General features: G+C 48.9%; 1 protein-coding gene across 1 annotated transcript in view; it reads right to left on the bottom strand.

The window, feature by feature from the left end:
* PARP1 (poly(ADP-ribose) polymerase 1) overlaps nucleotides 1-25,699 on the bottom strand; it is a 921,075-nt gene that overhangs the window by 442,430 nt on the left and 452,946 nt on the right. Inside the window, exon 11 of the mRNA XM_069608683.1 lies at nucleotides 407-469. Coding sequence (XP_069464784.1) covers nucleotides 407-469 — 63 coding nt within the window. The remainder of the gene's footprint in view (nucleotides 1-406; nucleotides 470-25,699) is intronic.

Genomic DNA, 25,699 nt, shown 5'->3' with positions numbered 1-25,699 from the left:
AAGGATATTTTCAGCTTGGTTACAGTGCTGTACACAAATATATGCAGTACAAATACAAAATATACAATAGGGAGGTAGTCAGTAGGTATATGCAACAAGATAAAGGTCATCAAGTACAGAGTGGTCAAGTAGGTGGTAGAAAGCATTGACATTATATATAGGCTGAGATGTGAAAAGCATGAGATGGGATGGCTGGTCTTGCTAAAGTTTGCACAAAGACAAAGTACTGCTCAAGTCTTCGGGAAACTCACTTTGTGCAGCTCAAGCGTACATTTGTACTAGCCTCATGCTCCAGGTTCATGCATCCCCACACTGGATGTGGAAAGCAAATTAACAAATCCCTAGACTCAATAGCATGCTCAAATCCACCAAGAACCACACAGGAAAGGTACAGGAAAATACTTACCAGAGTCTGGATCCACAGCAGCTCCCCCCTTCACAGTTAACTTCATTTTTTTCTCCAAAGTCCCTGTAAAGTAGTGGGAGAGAAAGGCAGAACAGCTGACTTCTTGAGACACCGCAAATAACATCCATTAGACTTGGTCAGAATCTAAAAATTCTGAGTAGGCAATCGTTGAACTCTTCCCATTTCTCTGAACATAAAGCTAGTCAATTTACTGAGAATAGACAACGAAATACCTAAACTCTAAAGATATCTAAAGCAATGCCACGAGTTCCATGTTTTTGTCATTTCCGTTACATCCCATTAGGTCTTCAAGCCCTAACAGACTCATGGATGGTCAACTGACAACATAACAGTGAGTGTGAAATTTAGAACCAAACTTTCACATGACAAGTTTGTTAAGATTAATTTCTAAAATCAACCCTAGGGGAAGATTTTAGGAGGCTATCCTAAGCGATGGTGAACAGGGAGTCTGGGAGTTCAGTCAACATCCAATTCAAAAAGCACCCAAGGCTTAAGTCTGAGGAGTGACTAAGAGTGGTCCAGTGCCTCAGAGTTCACATAGAATAACACGAATATTTGCTTAGACAGTATGTATGAAATAGTCATTGGGCCTTCAAGAATACACAAATAAAAGAAACTAGAACGTAGTATCACACAAAGCCACATGTCACAAATAAATACATTCACCAACAGTTTCACTTACAATTCAGCAATAAATTATTAACCAGGCACATAATCAGATGCAGTTACAATGAATAGAACCAATACATTCCCAATTCCCTTTTACTTTAGTCCAGCCCGAGGATGTATAGGGCCGATTGCCCAAAAGTCATTGGCTGCAGTACAGGGTTCTCCAGGGAAAATATTCTCTAAAAAGGATGCAATGGGCTTGTGGTGGCTTTTAACATGCTTTTCTAAAAATCTGGCACGGTGGAAAGATTTCAGTATGCAGTAGAATTTCGAGAATGTGTGCTTCGACCTCCACGTAGCAGCCCTGGAAATGTCCAGCAGGGGCACACCAGAAAGGAATGCCGTAGTAGCAGCGATCGCTCTGGTAGAGTGGGCTCTCCGACGGCAGGCAGCGGTCGGTTTGCCAACCGATGACAGTGAGCGATACAGCCGGAGAGTCACCTGGAAAAGGAAGCCTTGGAGAGGGCCTTCCCATGGTTCACAGGACCAAAGTTCCCAAAAAGTTGAGATGTCTTCCGGAAACTCTGTGCAGGCCACATAAAACTTCAGTGCTCTAGCCACGTCCAGCGAGTGTAAAGTCCTTTTAGCCGGTGACGAAGGAGTCAGAAAAAACACAGGTAACACCAAGGGCTCATTAAGATGAAAGTCCGACTGCAACTTGGGCATGAAGGAGGGGTGCGTCCACCACACGTCTTCGCTGAAAGTCAAGTACGGTGGCTTACAGGACAGGGCCTGGATCTCACCCACTCGTAGTGCAGAGGTGATGGCCACGAGGAAAGCAGTCTTCCACGACAGAAAACTGAGCTGAGCTGAATGCATAGGTTCGAACTGGGCTCCCATTAGCCTATTCAACACCACCTTGAGTTCCCACGCCGGGGCCGGAGCATTCACCAGCGGAAACGAGTGGAACAGTCCTTTAACTAGACAGTGCGATCGCCGTGAAGATCTAGTGTAGCGGGAGATATCCGCCAGAATAATCTTTATAGAGGCCTGAGCCAGCATCCATGTAGTCAATGACAGCAAATACAGAAGTACTTGAGGGGCTGTGACCCTCAGAGGGTTGATCTTCTGCGAACCGCTTCCATTTGTGTCCGTAGCATTTTTAAGTAGATGATGCCCTGGGTTGACGAGCATATCCTTTCAGTCAGCTGGAAGATCGTAGCCCCAAACTCCAACGCTGCAGGAGCCAGGCCTTCCGGTTCAGAGACCCCGGGTCGTGGTGCAGCATTGCTTCTCCATCCCTGGCGAGATCCGTGACCACCGACAGCTTGACGGGACACTGACATGCTGAGAAGGTCCAGGTACCAGATCTGCCACAGCCACGCTGGTGCGACAATGATCATCCTGCACCGGTACCGTCTGAGTTGATGACTCGAAGCAACGGCAACGGAGGGAATGCATACAGAAACAGGCCTTACCTGGGGAATGACAAAGCATTCCCCATGATCCCCGGCTGGGGGATCCTGCTGGCAAACTCCGGCACTTGGTGTTCATCGCCGTCGCAAACAGATCGATCTGGGGACTGCCCCATTTGAGGAAAAGGTTGTCCACTTGATCCTGCCAAAGCTCCCACTCGTGGCACGAGCACATCTCTGCTGAGTGTCAGCAACGGTGTTCTTTACTCCTGCCAGGTGAAATGGAATGAGGAACATCCCCTTGGCAACGGACCAGTGACATAAGGCCTACGCCTCTTTGGGGAGCGCTGGGAATCTGGTGCCCCCCTGCTTCCGGATGTAAAACATTGTGGTGGTATTGTCCTTGAAGACCCTCACCACTTTGCCCTTGGAGGACGGCAGTAACGACTTGAGGGCCCAAAACACAGTCCGGAACGTTGGTGTGCAGAGTCTTCTCCTCCGACAGCCACAGGCCTCTGGCATGAAGATGTCTGGTGTGGGCTGCCCATCCTTACAGGGAAGCATCTGTCGTGACTGTCTCCTGGTACGGGGGCTCTGAAAATCCGTACCCCGGCAATACTGGAGAGCACGCCCTACCATATTATTGCTCAGCGGAACACCTCGTCGAGCGTGATCGTGTCCTGGAATCTTCCGGACACCTGGATCCAATGGGTGTCGAGAACTCCTGCAGCGGGCGCATCCACAAACTGCAGAGCCGAATCAAGTATATGCACGACATCATGCCAAGTAGGCTTGATGGTCCGCACTGTGGCGATCTTCAGTGCCAACAGCCGTTGCACCTTGCCCAAGATGGCAGATATTCTTTCCTCTGACGGTGATGCCAGGCACGACACCGTGTTGAGCCTGGATCCCAGGAACAGTGCGTCCTGTGATGGAGTTAAGCAGGACTTTGCATAATTCACCAAGAACCCCAGTTCCATCAGTAGGCAGATGGTCAGTGCTCTGTGGTCAAAGACTATGTCCTTTGACCTGGTCCGGATGAGCCAGTCGTCCAGGTAGGGGTAAACGTGGATCCCTTGCAGTTGTAGATGGGCCGGCGCCAAGCATTTGGTGAAGACTGGGCGCAGACTTAAGTCCGAAAGGAAGTGCCTTGAACTGATAATGCTTCCCTTGAATGACAAAGCGCAGAAACTTGCAGTGTCCTGAGTGTATGGGGACATGGAAGTACACGTACTTCAGATCCAACAATGACAAAGTCCCCCTACTCCAGCTGGCCGAGCACGTGCTGCAGCGCGACCATCCTGAACCTCTGGGACTTTATGTACTTGTTGAGCCGTTTTAGGTCCAGAATTGGCCTCCAGCCCACGGTCTTCTTTCTTACGAGAAAGTACCTTGATTATACTCCAGAGCCCCCAAGTTCCTGGGGAACCAGCTCAATCGCCCCTTTTCGTAACATGGCCCGAACCTCCAGCAGCAGCTTAGGTATGTGGTTTTCCTGTCGGGCCACCAGTGGTATCCACAGACACTTCGATGAAACTCCAGGGTGTGTCCGTAGGCGAGAGCTTCCAGCACCCATCTGTCGGTGGAGATGGTCTCCCATACACTGACGAAGTTCGCCAGCCGGTCTCCCACCGGGGTGCATGGGTAGGGGCACAACATCCTGGCAGGTTCAATCTTGCTTGGAGGTCGACGGGCCGCTTTGGGGTCCCCACCCGACGACATTCGCCCCCGAAGGCCTTGGAGCGACCCCTGTTGGCTTCCTGGTTCGAGGAGCGGGAGGGCTGGCAGCAAGAGCCCTCCGAACCCCTTCAAAGAGTAGATAGATTTCCCTCCTGAGGAAGAAAAGGACGGTCGTCGTTGCGGTAGAGTGCCCAAGGCACGTGCCGTGTCCGTCTTGATGGCCTGGAGGGATTCATCCACAGCCTTCCCAAACAGGTTGTCCCCATCAAAAGGCATGTCCAAACCTTTGTCTGGACCTCCTGTCTAAAGTTGGTGGCCTTGAGCCAGCCATGATGGCGAAGACAGGCTCAGTTTCCCATATGGTGGAAACCTGTGTCCGCGATGTCCAGGGCCACTGTGATGGCGTGGTCCAATGCCATCTTGCCTTCTTGAAGGATCTGCAAAGCCTCTACCCGCTTGTCAGGGAGGAAGTCCAGTAGCGGAGCCAACTTATACCACAGCTCCCGGTCGAATCTGGCGAAGATCGCGAGGGCGTTGGCAGCCTTGACCGTCGTTGCCGCTGAGTAGATAACATTTCTACCCATAGAATCCAATTTCTTCCCATCAGTGTCCAGAGGGGTGGAAGAATAAGAAGCCACCAAGCTCGATGATTTTACTGGTGGTTGCCGAGAGCACCGAGTCCGGCGACAGTTGAGACCGCAAGCACTTGGGTGCAGTGTCTGGTACACTGTACTTTTTCTCTAGCTGGTCTCTCCGCTGGTGCCGTCGAGGGATTCTTCAGCTGAGCCAGCCCTTCATCCCAAACATTGTCCAGGAGCGGGACCTAAAGGATGGTCTTCCTCTTCGCATCCCAGATCTGATACAAGAAGCCTGCCTTCCTTTTCCTCTGGCGTGAGCTGGAAAAGCTCTGACGCTCGGGCGATAATTGCATGGAAAGATCCTACTTCGTCCGACGGAGGCGCTCTGGGCGGAGGTGACGGGAGGTCCCCCATCCAGCCGTTGTCATCCGTGCCTGTTGTCGCTGTGTCAACTCAGTCTCCCTCGGGGTAGAGGGGGGCTATGGGTGGCATGGAGGCATAGGGTGCCTCCTCCTCTTGACTGGCGGTTCCTCCAGTGTCAACGGGGTGGCCGGCACTGGCGCTACCGGCAGAGGGCCATCGGCATCCTCCGTTGTATCTCCGACACCAGCGTGTGGAGGGTTGTCCAGTGAAAGATCCTTCAACGATATCTGGGGTGTAAGAGTGCTAGGGCCAGGGTTCTCTTCTTGGGGCCCCTCATCGCCTCCATAGAGGATAACCCTGTCGTAGTCGTTGCCCCCGCCGTTGGGTGACTACCCAACGTTCCCCTCATCGTCATCACCCTCCTGGATGGTGTGGACAGAAATGATCTCATCCTCATCAGCCGAAGAAATATCATCCCTGGAGGCCTTCCCTGCCCCCGCCCCTTCTTGGGATCGTGAGGGGTCGGTCTCGGGCTGAGGTCCGGCATCCTCTTCTCTGGGGTCTTCTGAAATGGCTTGCTCGAGGCCTCCCTCCTGGGAGGAAGGGGTACCAGGGACTGGGTCCGCCCCTACGGCCTTAGCGAGTGACGCCATCACCAACTGGATGGAGGACGATGATTTCACCTGGTGGACCTGGGCCTTCACGGGAAGGCCGGATCCCATGGTTTGGCTTGGCGTTCTCCTTCACAGCCGTGTCGGACCCTTTGTCTACCTTGGTCTTCTCCTTCGTGGGTGGGTAGGACACTGCACCCTGCTTGGCCTTCTCCTGATGCTCTTGCAGCTACACAGGGGTAGCTGACTTCCTCTTGGAAGAAGAGCCAGAATGATGACTGGAGATCGATGCAGATGGGGAGGACTATGGTGCCCAGATCATCGCGGGACCCGCGGTAGCGGCAACCCGACGGAAGTGGACATGCAATGGTTGGCCTTGTGTTGGGCCCCCACGGGTGGGGCGCCCTCAAAGGACTTAGAGGCCTGCTGAGATTTGCCAGATCCGGGAGAGGCAAGTCCCTGGGTACCACCCGGTGCAGAGGCACACGACTCCAGCCATTGGTGTCAATCCTTCATTGTGCGCTTCTTGAAGCCACGGCAAATCTCACAATCTTCCTCCTTACGCGACAGGAGCAGGCAGTACAGACACAAGGAATGCTGGTCATCCATGTACACATTCCGCAAACCTCAGAGCAAAGCTTGAAGATGGAAAAGCTGTCCTTCTCATACGACATGATCCACGCGGTGTGTGTAAGCCTGAAGAATCTTCGGGCAGGCTCCAAGAAGAACACTCGACGAAAACAGCTTCTGAGGGGCGCTGAAAAAACCCCCCTGAAAAACAGGTCCCAGCTAGTCAAAAGGATAATCGATGGAGCACATGGGATTGACTGAAAAATAGTTTATCAAAAAGCGAATAATGCAGAAACAAAGCTCGAAGAGCGAAACACGAGGACTCCCAACACTTGAACATGCAGTAAAAATCTGAAGATGGCTGCCAGAGGTGGGGCTAGGTAGAGGGCAGTCATTGGCTGGGGGGCAATATGACCCAGAGCTCAGTGATTGGTTTATAGGAGAAAGTCAGTTTAGAAACGAAACAAACTAATTTCTGTTATCGAGTATTCCCAGCCTGACTATGGGGAATATTCATGAGCATGTGAATCCATGCCAGACCCCATGCTGGAGAACCAAAAATTCCCTGGTGGTATGTCTAGGTCAAAACAAATAGAGACCCCCTTGCACTGCATATGACACTGCATTGTTCAATGATACTAAGTCCCAATAGTGGCAACAAAGTGAAAGATTCCCAGTACCGACAGCCTGAAGGACTATTTAGTTTCCCCATAACATGCAAGCAAGACAGTCTAGTGAAGCATAAGGCTTCATTGCACTGTAGAAAGTACAGGCCAGGATCAAAAATAAAAGCAACAAGTTTGGGGGTCCATTAAAATGGAAGGAAAGGTGCAGTAAAGAGAAATTATTCTTAACACTTTCTTTTGTGGGTCCAGGACACACTACCTTATGTGGGATGCTGGGGGGCTACACTAACTTCTCCCACTCCTCATGTAACATTGTGTTACACTGACTAACAAATGCCTGGTGGCAGTGGTCTCAGTTGCAGTACAGTATCCATTAGTGACGTTTTCTCCAAAATAGCTCTCGTCCATTTTCCGTTTATCAGTTCCTTCTGGGGTTTTCTTCTATCATTTAGAATAGATTTGAGTCCTTTGTGAGTTTTGCCTTTGGTAGGTTTCAGCCCTGAAGCCTGCTCAGGCTCCAGTGTGTCTGGCAAGGCAGGAAGTGAGGGAGGAGCCCGAAACATCACGGTCCTTTGTCTGTAGGTGTGCCTGGCTAAAACAAGTTCTAACTGGGAAGCTGGAAGTCCTGGAGGACAGCCAACCCTCAGGTGATTGACAGATCCATGGGAGTGAGTGAATAAGTTCCAGTATATAAGGTGAGGATTTTTGGAGTACAGGCAGAGTCGACCACTGGAACAAAGAATCCAAAGCAGAAGACTAGTAGAGACACCAGAAGCACCTTCGAGGGCCGCAGAAGCACTGACGAAGCTCTGCAGCTGTGCAAATCCAGTTTTCAAAATCGACAGGGAAGACACACCAATGACTACTTCCTCCCTTAGGCTGGTGGGACCAACCAGCCTCAAGACCTTTACATATCCTGCGACTCTACCGGGCTACAAAACAGCATTACCCGGGGCACCTGGACCATTATTGAGTGCATAGTCTTCCGAAGGTCATATCCAGCTAAAACTGTGCAGGACCCTTTGTGGAACTCCAGCGGCAGGAATTATTCACCGAAAGTCCCCTCACCTGAGTTCAGGACCGAGTAATTAAAGAGAATCCAACCAGCGATACTCGTTTCTTCTCGGCAATGAGAAAAAGGCAACAAAACCACAAAGGGATGCTGAAGTGAGCGGAATCCATTGCTGCCAAGCCCTTATCCTGAGTACTGCCGCAGATGCCCGCCAAAGGACCCCCCCCCTTTCGTCATCACAACCAAGGAGCAGGAATCAGGGTCTGCAACATTGCACCTAGAAGGAGGCCAGCTACAATTATTTCTTCATCTTCAAAGTACGGTGGGGCTTCAGTTGTACTTACCTTGTGCGATATTCAGTGCTTCCTTTCTTGGGAAGTGCTGTTTTCTTTCATTGAGAGCAGATCTCAACTCCTCTGTTCAGGCCTAACCGCCTGCATGTTAGCAGGCAGACTCCCTTTGAGCGCCTGTGTTTTCTTCATAAACCGCTGACTGGTTAACTAACCTTTCCTCTGAAGATCTTCATCAGAACTGGAACTTTCCATTTGACTTTGGCTGTACTGGTTTCCCAAAGGTCCACATTAAGAGAGGGCCTACCAGCCAACTAAGTATCCCCCACAGGAAACCTGGCAAGAACCTGTGGGTTTACCATGAAGGAAGCTACATCTGTAAGCCCGGGACCAGTGTTCCTAACAGTAGAAGTACTTGCACCTAATACCTGAACACTATCCTCAGAAGAACGATCACTATGCAACTAACTTCAGACTCTTCCTCTGAGGGACTGCAGTCTAAAGGGAAGGACACGTCTGCAATCTCTTCCTCATACTGAAAGAAGGCCAGACTGGCAGAGTGGACACCCAAGGTCTTACTGTTACATTTGGGGTCCCCCTTCCTGTGGTTACATGCTCCACAAATGTAACAGTTCCCACTGGACCGTGACACATAGGGAGGCTTAGAGAAACAACTTGCATGCTTGGGAGGGTTAGTTCCACTACCATGACATGATTCGGATGAATTCCCCTTATTAAACTTTTTGTGGTGCTTCTTGGACAGTTATCAGTACCCCCACCCTCTCTCTTCCTGCTTCATTCCCTCCTCCTGCTTACCGTAAGCAGGCTTGCGCTACCCATAAGTCAGCAGCAGTGGCTAGCCTATTTGGAGTTAACTCATTGGAGTCAGCCAAATGTTGCTTGAGCTCTGGGGAACATGAGGCAAAAATATGTTCAAGCATGACCAAATTGATCATACCCTCAAACGTGGTTTCTTGATAGCCCTCTATCCAGCCACACATGTTTTTAAGGCATCTGCAACATAGGTCATACATTCTTCTCTTTTATACTCCCTAAACCACCTCAAGTATTGTGCAGGTGTCATCCCAAACCTGAGGATAAGAGTGCTTTAGTTTCATAAAGTCTAATCTATCAGCTTTGACATTTCCATAACAGCACTGCAGCCAGAATGGGGCAGTCTGCTGATCAACCATGCAGTCCTGTCAGCATCACTCAGTCCTTGTACCTCACATGCATACTCAAAGGTTACTAGCCTGTCATTTATGTCATTCTTCTCTTCAAACATACTTCTATCTTTTGGAAATCTAGGATGTGAAGAGAACCCAAAACCATCTCCAGATGCTCTGGAGGAACCTTGTGAAGCATGAATCTTGGCAAGCTCGAGTTGGTGAGCCCTGTCCTTCTGTCTATCAACAATCAAATTTCAATTTGGCCACATTAAACTCAAGCTCTTTAGCTTGGAGTCTGAGTTTCTCCTTTTTCAAATCGAAAAATGCCTCAACATCTGAGGCGGTCACAGACAGAACTCCAGAGAGTGCACTTTCTTCCTCCAAATCCTCAACATTAGCCACTGCAGTGGCAGCAATTACTTTACTGGTGCTGAGGCCAGCCCCAGCTCCACTATCAGGACCATTTGCTAAGTTAGGCACAACCTAATTTCTTTCAGAGTCCAGAATTCTTACAACTAACACTGCTTTAGTGCCAGAGACTGTCAAGCCCCTGTCAGCACACATGTTTTAACTGATCCACAAAGTGCTGAAAGAGAGTGTTTCCATTATATCTAGTAGAGTAGGTGACTTGTTTCTACAAGGCAATCAAAAATTATGGTGTTCTGGTTAAGTATTATCTGAACACACCACCAGTGCTCTACATTGTGGTACCCAATACAGATCCTTTTCACAAAACACCCAGATGTAATGTGCAGAGGGTCCTCCTACCGCTGTACATCAATCTGTTAGGACTAATTTGGGTTTCTATACCCTGGCCTGGTGGACAGATGTATAAAAGGCCAAACTATATTGTGACACGGACAACTCTGGGGAGCTGTAGCCAAACCAAATCAGGTAGCAATGACAGGCGGTCTGCGCCAAGTTCTTCAGAGGTGGTGAGCTTGTAAAGGGTCCACAATGAGGTCACACAATGGGAATCACAGATTACACTTAGACAGGATGTATACAAATACAGTTATGTAATGGCCAAAGCACACTATAGAAAAATTACTACTAGCAAGTAGAGTTATCACACAAGACATATAAACAATAGATACAGTCACTTATATGGCATAATACATATCGGAAACTCCTGAAAAGGAAAGGTTAGATTGCTATTATGCACTCAAGGTCCACAGAGATGACCCCCAACTAAAATTCTTCAGCCCTAAATTGTCCAGCCCTACAATGTCTGGGGCCTTTTGCCCAATAGTTAAGGTAAAAGTTCCACAGAATCTTTGATGCAGGAAAAAATGCAAGTAGGATCTCTGGGGTCCAGTGAAGGGTTCTTATTGTTATACTACAAGTAATACTAACTACCAAAAGTAGCCCCACCTTTCAGAGGTCCTGCGCAAGCAATGGCAAAGCCAAAATTGTTCAGAATAAAGGTTTGTTATAAGACCATTGACTGATAATGGGAGTAGTGTGGTTAGGTAAGAAGCTCTGTAACGTATCGCCCATACTCCGATTCTTCCCCAGACTTGGAAGGACAAAGGAAGAGGGTCTAAGGTTGCTTTTCCCGCTGAAAGTCACATGCCTCGATTCACAGGGGTTGCAAATTCTAGCTGGCCTCCGGTTGGTGCGTTTCACTGTTGCAAGGACTCTCGATGAGACTGTTGGGCAAGATTGTATGCAGTACCCTTTAGGTGCACTACAACAACTCTGACCTCCTGGCAATAGCAACCCAACCTTTGGTATAGATCTGTACTACACAGGTTGGTAGCGTGTTGAGCCGCCAGGCTTATCTCAAGATGGGTAAATGTGAGTTGTAGGGGAGTTAGAGTTTCACAGTGACAAGTATTCAAATAAACACTTACACACAGTTTCTTGAATAAACAACTATTAATTTATCAGTCAGTTAGAATAAGACTTCTCCAGAAGGGAGCAATATAAAAGCAACACACAAATACACTTCAAAACTACACAATCTTAGTTTCTAAATCAGAAGGACCCTTTTGGGAGGGCCCACAGTCACAACCTACACCCTCTGGCGACTTCAATAACTAGGGGGCTCGGGACATTAATATCTTACTATTGAATTTAGAATACTCTTAGAAATTGGTCAAAGGAAAAGGTTATTAGAACACACAAGAGATCACAAATATTCTTAAGCAGGCAAATACTTCTGGATCCCCCAAGCAGAGTCATTCAGTGTAACAGATTAAGCCAAAGCCAGAGGGCAAAAGTCTATATGAGCTGGAGCACTTCTGGTAGGTAAGTAAGAAAAGTCTGCACAAGGTTTTAGAAGTCTGAAGAAAAGAAGAATCAATGTAGGGCCACAAACTGTTTAGACTTGTGAGTAGTAGAAGATGCAAGCAACTCTAAAATAAGACTCAAGTTCTCTCAATCTTTACAGTACCTTTGGATTGAAGAAAACGTACAGCAGATGACTCCTGTTCCTCTGCAGCCCCAACAGATCTCACTGTTCCTGGGCCTCAGTCGTGAGGACAAGAGGGAGGACTTCTGACGACTCCTGCACTGCAATGGGACAGTCAACGCTTGCAACCGGCAATCTTCAAACAAGTGGCACTTCGGTGTTTCAACTCCTCGCGACTACCGCAAATAGCAGCACTGCGGTTTCTGGCTTGCTTCTGGGGTCCCGCACTCTGAGGGGGCTCAGGCTCGGTCAGTCCTGCTTCCTCGGAGTCCAGAGGATCTTCCAGGAGCTCTTGGCCAACTTAAAAAGCAACGCACATAATCTGGTTTTCCTTGCCCTGGCTAGTCTGTTTCAAGCAGCAACTCTGGAAATTCAACCAGCTCCGAGAAGATGTCCAGGTGGCTTACTTTGGAGTTGATTGGTCCCACCAACTCAAGGGGAGAAGTCGTCCATGCAGGGGCTTCTCTGTCGATACGAATTTGGAGTTTCAGCACAGCAGCAGGGCTTCACCGGGCAAACCAACGGTCTAGGAGTTGCAGCAGCCGTCCTCTTCAAGTTCTTCTTCGGTTTCTTCGTCCAGTGGTCGACTCTGCCTTCCAAGCCAAAAGCCTGGCCTTTTATTCAGCTCTCTCCCATTCATTCAAGCCGAGCCTTCCAAGCCAAAAGCCTGGCCTTTTATTCAGCTCTCTCCCATTCATTCAAGCCGAGCAGTCAGTCACCCAGCAGGGTGTCTGTCCATGCCAGACACCCACACGGCCAATCACTACAGAGTGCATTTGGGTCTCCTAGGAAACTAAAGCACAGGGAGTTTCGGGCACCTCCCTCACTTCCTGCCCCCAATACACACCCTGGAGCCAGAGGCGGGCTTCAATCGTCAAAGTTGCTGGGAGTCTCTAAGGTGGAGGGAATTAGCACATTTCTGAGAATTCTCCCCAACAAAGATTGCAGCAAAACATGATGCCGGACACCTTTCGGGACTGGACTCGGGTGAGGTAAGCGATAGTAGCCAAACGCTGTAAGGCAAAAAAAAAAAAAAAGTACCCCATTGTACTGCAGTGTAAACTGCACTGTACAATGATAAAAAGTTACCACAAGTGATACAGCTACACTAGCATCATATTTATTTTCCTCCATCTCTGACTCTTCCTCATGAACAATGTCAGTATACCCGCTCACTTGCTATAATTATCACACTGTATTGATTGCCCGCACATATATACCGATTCATGTATGGTTACCATACAAAACTGACTCAATACCCTTCATGGACCCCTGGGATTTGCATTTCCATGTCCAAACAAGATGTTCTGTTGTCTATATATGCATATGATATTTATGTAACTTGTAAGATTACCGCCCAGTTGCCTCAGGGCTTGGATGCGCGCTTTACAAATAAATAAAAATACAGAAGTAACCAAAGTAGTAACATAGTAACACGACAAAGGGAAACAAGGTTTCCCAGTACCAACAGCCTGAAGGACATGGCTGTTTCCCCATGACATAGGAGGAAAAAAAAGAAGAAAAAAAAACGAATATAGTGAAGCTTAAGGCTTTACTGCACTGTAAAACAAGTGCAGTTCAGATTCAAAGCAAAAGGTTTGGTGGGTTACATAAAGATGGAAGGAAAGGTGCAGTCAAGAGAAAGTAACAAGTTACGTATCTATAACTTGTTCTCCAGCATGGGTTTGGCATGGATTCAGGAAGGGAATCCTTGGTAAAACAAAAAACACTCACTTATAAACTGTCTTTCGCCTACAAACCAAATCAGTAAGCTCTGGGTCATACTGCCCCCAACCAAAAGCTGCCCTCTACCTAAGCCCCTCCTCCTCGGGCAGCCACCTTCAGATTTGGTAGCACGTAAAGTGGCAGTATGACCAAGAAGATCCACAGAGGGGCAGGAGGGAGGGTACACATGTGGATCCACGCCAGACCCACATGCTCATGAATAAAGAATAAATAGCAGTACATATATGCACAACCACAGGAGGTCGCAAGGCTCAACAGAAGCAATTACTCTCAACTCCTCACCAGTCTCACCTTCAAGCGAACAGGTTGCGCAGCACAGCTTGGCCGACCCTGGACTCCTCTCTGAAATCCCTGTTGACGCAGTCGAATCTTGTGAAGGTGTGTGTAGACCTGCATGTAGCAGCCATGCAGTTGTCCAGCAGGGACATACGAGACAGGAACGCCGTTGTTGCAGCAATCGCTCTGGTAGAATGGGCTCTCTGACAGCCAGGCAGCAGTCGGCTTGCCAACCGGTGACAATGAGTGATGCAGCCAGAGAGCCACCTGGAAATGGAAGCCTTAGACAAGGCCTTCGAGAAACTTTGTACGAGCCACATATGACTTTAGAGCACGTGCCACATCCAGCGAGTGCAGAGTAATTTCAGCCTGCGACGAAGGCCTAGGTAAAAACACAGGCAACACCAAAGTTTCGTTGAGATGGAATTCCGACAGAGCCTTGGCAGGTAGGAGGGAATTGTCCGCAGCACCACCCTTGTATCGTGGAAAGTCAAATAAGGCTGCTTGGAGGATAGGGCCTGGATCTCCCCAACCCTCTTGGCAGAGGTGATAGCCACAAGGAAAACCCTCTTTCACGAAAGGTACCCGAGAGGAGCTTGATGAAACGGCTCGAAAAGGGACGCCCGCATGAGTCTTGTCAGAACCACGTAGAGTTCCCATGCCGGGGCAGGAGCCTTCACCGGCAGGAACAATCAGAACAGTCCTTTAAGGAATTCCTTTACCAGATGGTGTGACCAAAGCGAACACTGTCCCGGAGACCTGGTGTAGCAGGAGATAGCCGCCAGATGCACCTTGATGGAGGCGTGAGCCAGTCCTGCCCTGGCCAAGAACAATAAGTATGGAAGGACCTGCAGGGCCGTGACCCTCAGAGGGTTGATCTTCTGTGGCTGGCACCACGTTGTGAAGCGCTTCCACTTGTGCCTGTAGCTAAAGCTCCCGCTCATGGCAGGAGCGTAGTTCCCTGCTGAGAGTGTCTGCGATGGTGTTCTGGACTCCCGCCAGGTGAAAACTAATAAGGAACATCCCCTATGTGACAGGCCAGTGCCACAAATCCTGCGCCTCTCTGGAGAGCAGTAGAGACCTGGTGCCCCCCGTGCTTCCGGGTTTAGAACATTGTGGCGGTATTGTCCGTGAAGATCCTCACCACTGTGCCCTTGAGGGACGGGAGGAACGACTTGAGGGCCCTGAACACTGCCTGCAGCTCATGATATGGAGGTCAATCTCCTCCAGTAGCCACGGGCCTCTGTCATGGAGATGCCCAGTGTGAGCTCCCCAGCCCTCCAGGGAAGCATCTATGGTGACCGTCTCCTGGTAGGGGGGGGGTGGGGTTCTGGAAATCCATACCCTCGGCGATGTTGGAGTGCATGCCCACCACCTTATCGCTCAACGGAACTTCTCGGCGAGGACAATCTTGCTGGCGAAGCTTCGGACACCTGAATCCAACGAGCGCCCAGGAACTCCTGAAGCGGTTGCATCCGCAACCTGCAGAGCCTGATCAGGTAGATACACGACATCATGCCGAGCAGCAACTTGATGGTCCCCACTGTGGCGAATTATAGTGCAAACAGCCATTGCACTTTTCTCAGAAGGGCTGCTATCCTGTGTTCCAAGGGAACCGCCAGGCAGGAGCCTGGATCCCAGGAGCAGAGCGCCTTGCAATGGAATCAAGCAGGACTTTGGAGAGTTTACGGAGAACCCCAGATACATCGGCAGACAGACGGTGCTCATGCGTGTGATGGACGGCGATCTCCCTTGACTTGGCACGGATGAGCCAGTTGTCGAGGTATGGGTACACCTGTATTCCTTGCAGGCGCAGATGGGCTGCCCTGGTGCAAGGCACTTCGTAAAGGCTATGGGCGCCGACTTCAGTCCGAATGGCAGGATCTGAACTGGTAGTGCTCCCAGGACTGGACTGGGAACTAAAAAAGGCCCTGGAAATAATTACTGGGGACCAAAGAGGCCCTGGAAATAAAGTTCAAAGTGGCCCCATATGACACATTTTCAGCAAGCCCAATGCTTTTCCTATGAGAAAATTTGAAAATACCACAGAAAAGAGGCCCAGGGTGCAGAGGCCCACCGGGAAATCTCCAGAGTTCCCTATAGGCCAGTCCACCCCTGAGTGCTCCACCTGTATGACGAAGCACAGGAACTTGCCATGTACAGTCCTCTAGATCCGGCGACAGGAAGCCCCCCCCCCCCTCCTCCAGTTGGCCGAGAACATGCTGCAACGTAACCATCCTGAATTTTTGGGACTTGATGTACGTGTTGAGTCGTCATAGATTAAGAATGGGCCTCCAGCCCCCAGTCTTTTTACAAAGAAGTATCTGGAGTAAACTCCAGAGCTTGGGAGCCGCTTTGGAACCTGTTCTATTACTACCCCCACATTTTTAAACAACATGGCCCACACCTCCAGCCCCACCTGAGGGATGTGTTGTTCCTGCCAAGCCACCAGTGGTATGCATGGACACTTTTGCTGAAACTCCAAAGTATGTCTGTGGGCGAGCACGTCCAGCACCCATCGATCGGTGGAGATCTGGCCTCCCACTGGGGTGCAGGGGTCCGGGCCTCACGTTTTGGCCGGTTCAATCCTGCTTGAGGCCTACGTGCCACCTTGGAGGCCTAGACTATGACAGCGCCAAGCTCCAAAGGCCTTGGAACAACCCCTGAAATCCCACTGGGTCGTGGAACGGAAGGTTTGGCGGTACAAGGACGTTCCTCCGCCGAAACCTTTTGATGATCTGCCTAACTTCCCTCCTGAGGAACGAAAGACCGGACGGTGCCGTTGCTAACCTAGCCAGGGCACGGGCCATCTCTGTGTCTCTCTTGATGGCCTGCAGTGACTCATCGACAGACTTTCCAAAAATATTGTCCCCGAATGGCATGTCCAGGACCCTCGTCTGAACTTCATGCCTAAAGTTGGTGGCCTTCAACCAGCCAAGACGACCTTTGGCGGAACCCGGTGTCCGCAATGTCCATGGACACGGTGATGGCGTGGTCCAACGCCAGCTAGCCCTCCTGAAGCATCTCCAGCACCTAGACTTGTTTGTCCTCGGGGAAGAATTGCAGTAGCTGGGCCATCTTGTACCACAACTCCAGGTTGTACCCGACTAGGATAGCTAAAGCATTAGCATCCTTGACCGTAGTAGCCGCGGAGTAGATGACCTCTCTACCCACAGGGTCCAACTTCTTCCCCTCGCTGGCCAGGTGAATGGAGGCTGAGGATGATGGGTTGGATGACTTCTGCCGTGCAGCCGCCAAGACCACCGAGTCTGGTGATGGCTGTGACTGCAGACACTTGGGTGAAGACTCCGGCACCCAGTATTTCTTCTCCAGCAAGTCTTTTTGCTGGGGCTGAAGCAGGGGTTTTCAGCATCGCCAGGCCCTCTTCCCAGACGTCGTCCAGAAGGGGCATTGCCAGAATGATCTTCCTTTTCGCCTCCCGGTGTTGATACAGTGATCGCTGTGTCTGTCCCTATATCCGTAGGGGTGGCGGGCATGTGTGGCGGTTGGTGAGGAGGCGTAGGGTGCCGCTTCCTATTCTTCGGCAGTGGTGGTGCCATCCACTTCTGTATCTCTGACACAAGTGTGTGGAGAGTCGAAAGAATGTCCCGAGAACGATCTCTTGGTGATGTCAGGAAAGCAGGATTGCTGGGTCCAGAGCCTACAGGGACTTCCAGTACGTACCAGTCATCCTCAACGTCCTCCTGGACCATGTGGACGGAAACCAGGTCCTCTTCATCAGAAGAATATCCACCCCACCCCCCTTTTTGTGTCCTGAGGGGTCAGGCTTGGGGACAGCATCCTCTTTTCCGGGGTTTTTCCACTGGCTTGGCCGAAGCCTCCCACCTGGGAGGAAGAGCCGCTCTGGCTGCCGTCAGGGCACCCCGGACGGGGTCAGCCCCTTTCGCCTTCAAAAGGGCGGCCACCACCAACTCAATAGTTGAAGACGATTTAGCCTAGATAATATGGGCCTTCACGGGCAGGTTGGCCACCTTACCCTGCGGATTGGCCTCCTCTGGTTACTCCCGGTGCTTTCCAGGGGTAGCCAACTTCCTCTTCGAAGAACTGGAGCGATGGCTGGTAACGGAGGCCGATGGAGATGATTATCATGCCCTGCTCGTCGTGGGTCCCTCTTGCGCAGCGACCTCGACGGAAACAGACTCGCAAGGTTTGGTCTCGTCTTGGACCCCTATGGATGGGGCACCCTCAAAGGACTTAAAAGCCTGCTCTGACTGGCCGGTTCTGGGTAAGGCATGCCCCTGTGAACCACATGTGGTAGAGGTCTTGACGTTGAGCCACGCTGTTAGGCAGAATCCTGTGCAGTGCCCTTAGGGACCACTACACACAATTAAGACTACAAGTGGTAATACAAGTTCACCTTTGGTACAAGCCTGTACTACTAAAGTGGTAGCAGTAGCGGAGCAGCCAGACCCATCTCAAGAGTATATGAGCAGTAGCAGACATTACACAAAGGGACCACAATTACTGTGACTCAAGCAAACACTGACTCAAAGTTTCAGGTAAAAAATATAAGTACATTTATTTTTAAACCATCTGTAAAACACAACACTTCTATATATTCAAAACCACACGTAAAATACACTACAAACCACCTATTCTCTTGGTACAGAATAACTCAAGGTAAGCACCTTTTGTTTTGGCGGACCAGTGTTGTGAAACAAAAGACGTTACCAGGAATACATATGCGATCACTTTTTGACAGCTCAGTCGTATTAAAGAAACGCGTATCCGCGGTAAGAAAAGTTACTGGGGCAAAAACACACTTAGCACCTGGGCTAGCCAGAGAGAGTTGGGGGCAAAAAAATCACAGGCAATACTTTTGTCAAGGTAGACAGACTCAGAACACTCGCTGACAGAAATATAAAAGTCAATAGGCCGGAGCCAGTGTCAAGTGGAACCGGGTTCCAGTTGTCGAGGATCATACAGTCAGACAGTTCAAGATTCAACGTTGCCAGGAGTACTTGGCTATTGCCAACAGCGGAAGCAAACGTTATAAGAGGGAAGGAAGGAAGACAAGGGCAAGCCTTGGAGGAAGGAGAAAAGGGATTCACCCTAGTTCCTCGAAGCAGAACAAAGCACCTTATTCAAGGAAGAAGCTGGTGCCACAGCAGTTGTTCCTGGTAGTTTCCTGGAGACCCATGGTTCCTGGTGCTTCGGTCGTGGAGACGATGGCTATCCGGACCACTACAGCAGTGTGCAGAGATTTTGACCACAAAGAGGATCCTCTGGCTGTGGAAGATGAGCTGGTTGACCCCACCAGGCTCAAGGGAAGACGACTCTGGACTGGATCTTCTCTGGTCCTCTAAGGGTAAATAGCTCAGGACTGCAGCAGGGCTTCACCGGGACAGGGTAGTTGCAGCAGCCGTCTTCTCTGCTTCTCTTTGGTTCCTTGTAGTTCCAGTAGCGACTGATTTCCAGCCCAAGAGTCCTGCCTTTTATGCGAAAATCCCCCATTCACACAGCCTGGCTGTCAATCACGCAGCAGGGGGGATGAGGGGGGACGTCGCCCAGCCCAGACAACCACCTCTGCCAATCATGGCAAAGTGCGACTTGGGTTTCCTAAGATACCATGTGCAGGGGGCGACTACACCCCTCCCTCACATTCAGCCCACCTAGACAACCAGGTGCCCAGATGAGGGCTTCTTGGCAGAAGCCCGCCAAAAGACGGTGAACAAAGAAGGCAAACCTGGTTTGCCGTGCAAAGTAAAACACAAGAAGGACTTTAACAAAAAGAAATGGCGAATAAATCCGACCGGAGCCAAAAGAAAGTATTTGGTCAAGCGGGTTTATGTTCGAGGCTAATATAATAGCCTAAAACAATACCACGTTTATATAGTATAATCGCGGTAGAAAAGTTAGGGTAGATACCACTGCCACCAGCCAAGTCTAAATGTTAAAAGAGCAAAGCAATGCTCCAAGAGGGAGAGATAAAAAAGGGCTATGGATTAACCCTTTCCAATACTTCATGTAAGATGGGGTGTACTGGATCTGTGGTTATTTGACTGTCAAGTTAATGGCAACTTCACCCTTTTCAGGGGGACAGGAGTCTGCCCCAGAAATGGAGTCGGTGGGACGTCTCAAAGACAACCCTGTGTCATTGCACTGAAGGTGCTGGGTAAAACAAAAGAGTGGGGCTACTGAAGTGGTGTGCTCCAGAGTCCACAATCACAAAAACGGAGGAGATCCACATAGCAAAACACAGGTAAGAGTGGGGAAAAAGCTCACTCTTACCAAGTGGAAAAAAGTAAACACCAGAAATCCAGCAGAGCTGCTGAGGGACTCACTAGGTAAGGGAAATTAGCCATTGAATGAGAATTCTCCCTAACACATGCCGCCAGTCGGCTGTGTCCATCCTTGATGGTACGTTTGATAAAGCCACAACAGATCTTGCAATCTTCCTCCTTGTGCGTCAGGTGAAGACAAAGACACTGGGAATGCTTGCCCCAGCAAAAACATTCCTTTAGCCGCAGCTGGTGCCGAGCTTGAAGAGGGAACCCCCGTCCTTCTCCTCCAACATGGTCTAGGCCCGATGGCCTTCTGAAATCTTCAAAGGAAAAACACTCGACTAAAAAAAAATGTGCTGACAAACAGATCCCCATTAGTTGGATGAAGGAGCACACGGGCTTGATCTAACAAAAATAGTAATTTTCTAGCAAAAAGCACAATAAAAACTGCAGAAAACCTCTAATAGCAAAAACACGAGGTCGCCCAACACTTGGCTGTGCGGTAAAAATCTGAAGATAGCTGCCAGAGGAGGGGCTTAGGGATAGGGCAGTCATTGGCTGGGGGCAGTATGTCCCCGTGCTCAGTGATTGGTTTATAGGAGAAAGGCAGTTTATAAGTGAAATTGAAACTTTTTTTCCCCAGAGGAATCCCCGCCTGACGACGGGGAATATTCATAAGCATGTGAATCCATGCCAGACCCCCATGCTGGAGAATCTTTCCTAACAGCTTTGGCAATACTGGTTCTTCCATAGACTTTAATTGTGAACACTTAGAGTTATGAAACAGACTGCCTATATCCCTCTAGGAGAGTACAGTTGCCACCTGTGTTCTGTCTAACCTTATGTTAGGGAGAATTCTCATTTATGTGACAATTCCCTTCTACCCTTTGCTGGACTTTAGGGCTTTTAATTTTTATGCTGGAGTAAGTGAGCTTTTTCTCACCCCCTCATGTATTTTTATATGATTTTAAGTCCGTTTCTTTTGGTTTTGGAGCCTGACAAACTCCATAGGCATCACCTTTTGTATTGTTACACACAGCACACTCAGGGCAGTTTCACAGAGAAGTCCTCTGGACTTCTCTGAAGGTTTAAATACCTTCTCTTGGATAAACTACTGTTTCCAAAATTAGTAAAGTGAAATTGAATTTACTTACCCTTTTCTCTTTGTAGACCCAGCACACACCATCTTATGTGGAGAGCTGGTGGGGTCACTTACTATCCCCTTGGTCTACTTTGTCATGTAACATTTTTAGGTTACCTTCACTACAATTAATGGCTGGTGGCAGTGGTTTTTCTACTATTGTGAATTTTTACTGCAGGCTGAATCCTCTGCTGCAGTACTGCGCCCATGGGTGCCCATTGTCAAAATGGCCCCAGTCTTTTTCCCCATTTCTTGTTTGCAAGGCCTTTCTTGGGTTTTACTCTGCGTGCCAAAACCAGGTTTGGTCTTTTTGTTCGTTTTGTCTTTGGCAGGATTCTCTGGTGAAACCTGCCTCTGGCTCCATTGTGTCTGGCAGGGCAGGAAGCGAGGGAGGTTCCCGAAACTCCCTGTGCTTAGTCTCCTTGGTGACAGGAATTATCACAAAGGCGATTGGCTGGCTGGCTGTCCTCGGAGGATAGCCGCCCTGCTGTGCGAGTGACAGATAGGCTGAGAATGAATGGGAGAAACCTGAATAAAAGGCAAGGTCTTTTGCAAGGAAGGCAGAGTCGAACACTGGACGAAAGGACCGAAGAAATAAACAGGAAGAGAAGCTTTCTGCACCCTCCTGGACCTTTGGTTTGCCCGGTGAAGCCCTGCTGCAGTGCTGAAGCTCCAATTTCTGTATCTACTAGAGAATCCCAGAACGGATGACTTCTTCCCTTGGGTTGGTGGGACCAACTGACCCCAAGACCAACTTGACTGGAACCACTCTCCCTGCTGGCTGTACTACTTTGCAGCTCCTGGAACCGAGTGCCAGGGGACAGGAACACCAGAACGAGTGTATCTGGCCGGACCCCGAGCTCCAGGAAGATCCTGAGGGCCCTCCCGAAGCAGGGTGACCCAAGCCTGTGCCACCAGAGTGCTGGACCCCGAAGCAAGGGGAGCCCACAAGGTGTCTAAGAACCGCAGTCGTGCCATTTGCTGGTAGCTGAAACCACAAAGTGCTGCTGATGTTGAGTAAGTCCATTGCTGCCGCCGACCTTCAAATCGCAGTGCAGAATGGCCCAGATGCCCTTCCTCTTGTCCCTACGACTGAGGCCCAGGAACACAGAATCTGCAGGACTGAAACAGGAACAGAGGTACTTACCTCTTGTGTGTAGCTTGCTCGCTCTCACTGGAGACTTGCATTTGCTGCCCTTTGCAGAGTTGCTTGCATCTTTGCTTTTCACAAGCCTCTCAGCTTGTGGCTCAACAGTGATTCTTTTCTACAAATTCTCTATATAACATTGTGCAATACCTTTGTGCTATCTATCTTTAAGAAGTGCCTCAGCTCCCCTAGACTTTGCTCAATTGACATTGGCTGTCCTGGCTCCATGCAGACTCTTACCCTCTGACTTTGCATTTATCTGTCACTCAAAAAGTCATACATAAGTTATTTGTATAGCTGGGAAAGGGTTAACTTAAGACTTCATTGGGGGATTGTAAAGTACTTGCCTGTTCAGAGAAGCTGTTAACCTTTGTTTCCTTCCCTAACCTTTTTCCATAACCCCAGTATTGCATTAAGTTTGATATCACTTTAATGTCCACAGTATCCTAGCAATTATCCCACAGGGTTAGTACATACAATCTTGCCTAACACCTTACATTTTCCTTCCAAATCACTTTTGCACAGGTGATGCATATAAGTGCTGATACTCACCTTAACTGACGTCACTCTGTGTGCTCGATATGTAAAGCATAGAAAAAGTTACTCACCTGCATTATAATTCCTGTAATAATTGGATTCCATTTCCAATTCAATGTTAGTTTCTGCATTTCAGATTTGCTTGTGTGCCTTGTGTATATATAAATATATTTTACTATACCTAAGTGAGCAAGCATTTTCTTGGGTCTATGTATGTACGGATTTATTTGTATGGCTCTACAGTTCACATAACTCCCTCCTAAGATAAGCCTGGATGCTCAGCCACTACCGACTTGTGGAGTACAGGCCTATATTAAGAGTTGCGTCCCTAATAACAAGAGATACGTCTTATTAAGTCCCATACCAGTAGGACCTTAGAAAAACATACCTAACAATTTGTATAAAGCAGACCAGGTAAAGCTAAACACTAGGATACATGTTCAGAATTACATGGTTATTCAAAGCAGGTAGACCCTATTGTTAAGCTTGTACACTCATTCAGTTAATCAATGATAAAACAGCACCAACACTTATCACTTTTTAGAATGTGTGACACTATTCAGAGTAAAGCAACTTAACTCCTACTTTTTAAAGGAGCAACCAGGAACTTCAAGGTAAGTAATAACTTTTAGACACTAACATTTTTATTGCAGACCCCCAGTTACAACACTAACTCTTTCACAAGTACTTTTACACTGGTTATACATTCAAGACAGAATAGTTTCCTTACCCAGTCCTTCCCTACTCTATTGCACGAGTTGTCTCAGAGGCAGAAGAGGGACCCTAGTGGGGTAGGAATCAGCTGTAGGCAGGTTGAGATAGGGTTCAGTTGCTGGAAAGTCAAAGTTCCAAAGGAGCTCTTCAACAAGGAAGTATTCACTTTCAGAGTTAGTTAAGTGTTCAGGGGCTTCAAAGAAGGCTACCTATATGCGTTCCAGCATTAGGCCTGGGAAAGTGATATGGGCCAACTCCCAACTACACAAATCACCCACTCAGCCGCACAGGATCAACACCAGACTTTAGGTAAATATTATCCAAGCACACACAGTACCTTAGGAGAAAGAAAAGAGCTTCTGGGTGGATGCATTCAAGATGCAGCAGCACAGGACCCAGTCCCCGGAATCTTGGTCTAGAGACGAAAGAACTGGACACTGAATGGGAACTTGCAGCAGCAGTCTAAGGTGACTTCCAACAAAGGTTTCTTCATGGATTCTCACGGCTCTGAATTTGGCGCCTTTTCACAGCAGCCAGACAAACGAATATTGCCGGTCGGATTATCTTCACTCTCTCAGTCCTGCACTCTGGTGAGAGGACTTTAGGGCTTTGAATCTCGTCTCTGGGGTTCCAGCAAGAGGCCACCAACGTTTCAACTGGATCGGGACTCCAGAAGACCAGGCAGCGCATTCAGGCTCAAGGTCCCAATGCTTTGACGGTTTGCAGCCCAGCAAGGTCGCAACAAGTCATGGGAGGGCCCAAAATGCAGGTCTTCAGACTAGTAGATCACACCAGCCTCTGGGTAGGAGTCGTTGCGTTGGGGACCCCCAGGTCGATTGGAAGGAAGGGTCACATCAGGCTCCACTTACACAGCAGACTCTCCGGTCGCTGGAAATCTATACAATGTTTTTACTTCATCTTCCTCTTCGGATTCAGCTCCAGTGGTTGACTGGTTAGCGGCTTCAGAGTATTTAGCAGGAACTAAAGCACAACCTCTGCAAACTCTCCCTGCAGTTTACAAAAAGGGGTGGTCTGGCTTTCCAATCTGGACGGCAAGCCCCCCACCACTGGAAGTTGGTTTTTTTAGGCAAGGTGAAAGATGAAAGGGCTGCAGAATGTTGGACTCCTCCCTCGCTTCCTGCCTTCTAAGACACTGGTGGCTAGGCGGGGAATACAAAGGATTCCCGCTGAAGGCAAAACGACCATGGAGGTCATTTCTGCCTAGAATGGCAGGGAAAGACCTCAGAAGCAACAAGCACAAGAGAAATGGCAAAAGAAGAAGCCCACCATTCAAGTAGAATGGTGGCCCTTCTGTACATTACCAAGGGTGATTTAACAGCCTACGAGTAATAATGACTAAAAGTCATGAAAGTAGTTGCACTGCCACCAGCCATTCAAGTAAACTTGTAATGGTAACAAAAATGTTACGGTAAGAAAAGGACACAATGTATTCCCCCAGCACTCCACATAATGTGGTGTGTGCTGGCTCACTATATAAAATGTGAAGTGGGATCAAAATCCCTCTTTACCCCTTGGGAACAGTATTTCACCCAAGTACATTTAAGAGAAATTAACAGGGAAGCCCAAAGTGGCAACCCAGCCTAAGCCTAAAAGTTACAAAAAAACTAACTCCAATAATACACTATGGTGAGACATGAAAAGGTCACCCATAAAAAAGAGTAAAAGACTACGAGAGGTGAAAGATTCCCCTTCACCTAGGGACAAGGGAAAATAATTCAGTCCAAGCTAAAAGTTATCGGGCTGACACAGGTCAGGAAGATTGATCACTAATATGAAAATCTTAGCCAACACTCACACCCCCGACTCTGATTTTCCCAAGTGACAAGGCAGGTCGACTGGCAATCGCTGGAGGTAGGTGTTGGGTAAGATATTCATAGTAATGATCAATCTTACTGACCTGTGTCAACCCCAGAACTCTGCTTTGCTGGTGGATTATTATTCCTCATACCTCAGTAAGTGGGAACTTTTTTCCACACTCAAGTCTTTTGCTCTTTTAATGGGTGTCATTATTTTAGACTATACTATCTTTTTAATTTGAGCCTCTTTGATAACTTAATTTTGGCACATACAGTCTATTGTTGCTGGGTTGCCCTTTGGACTCCCCTT

The sequence above is a fragment of the Ambystoma mexicanum genome, chromosome 4q (assembly GCF_040938575.1).
Source record: "Ambystoma mexicanum isolate Mex_15411 chromosome 4q, UKY_AmexF1_1, whole genome shotgun sequence".
In the NCBI taxonomy this organism is placed as follows: Eukaryota; Metazoa; Chordata; class Amphibia; order Caudata; family Ambystomatidae; genus Ambystoma; species Ambystoma mexicanum.
This window is presented reverse-complemented; position numbering and strand designations above follow the sequence as displayed.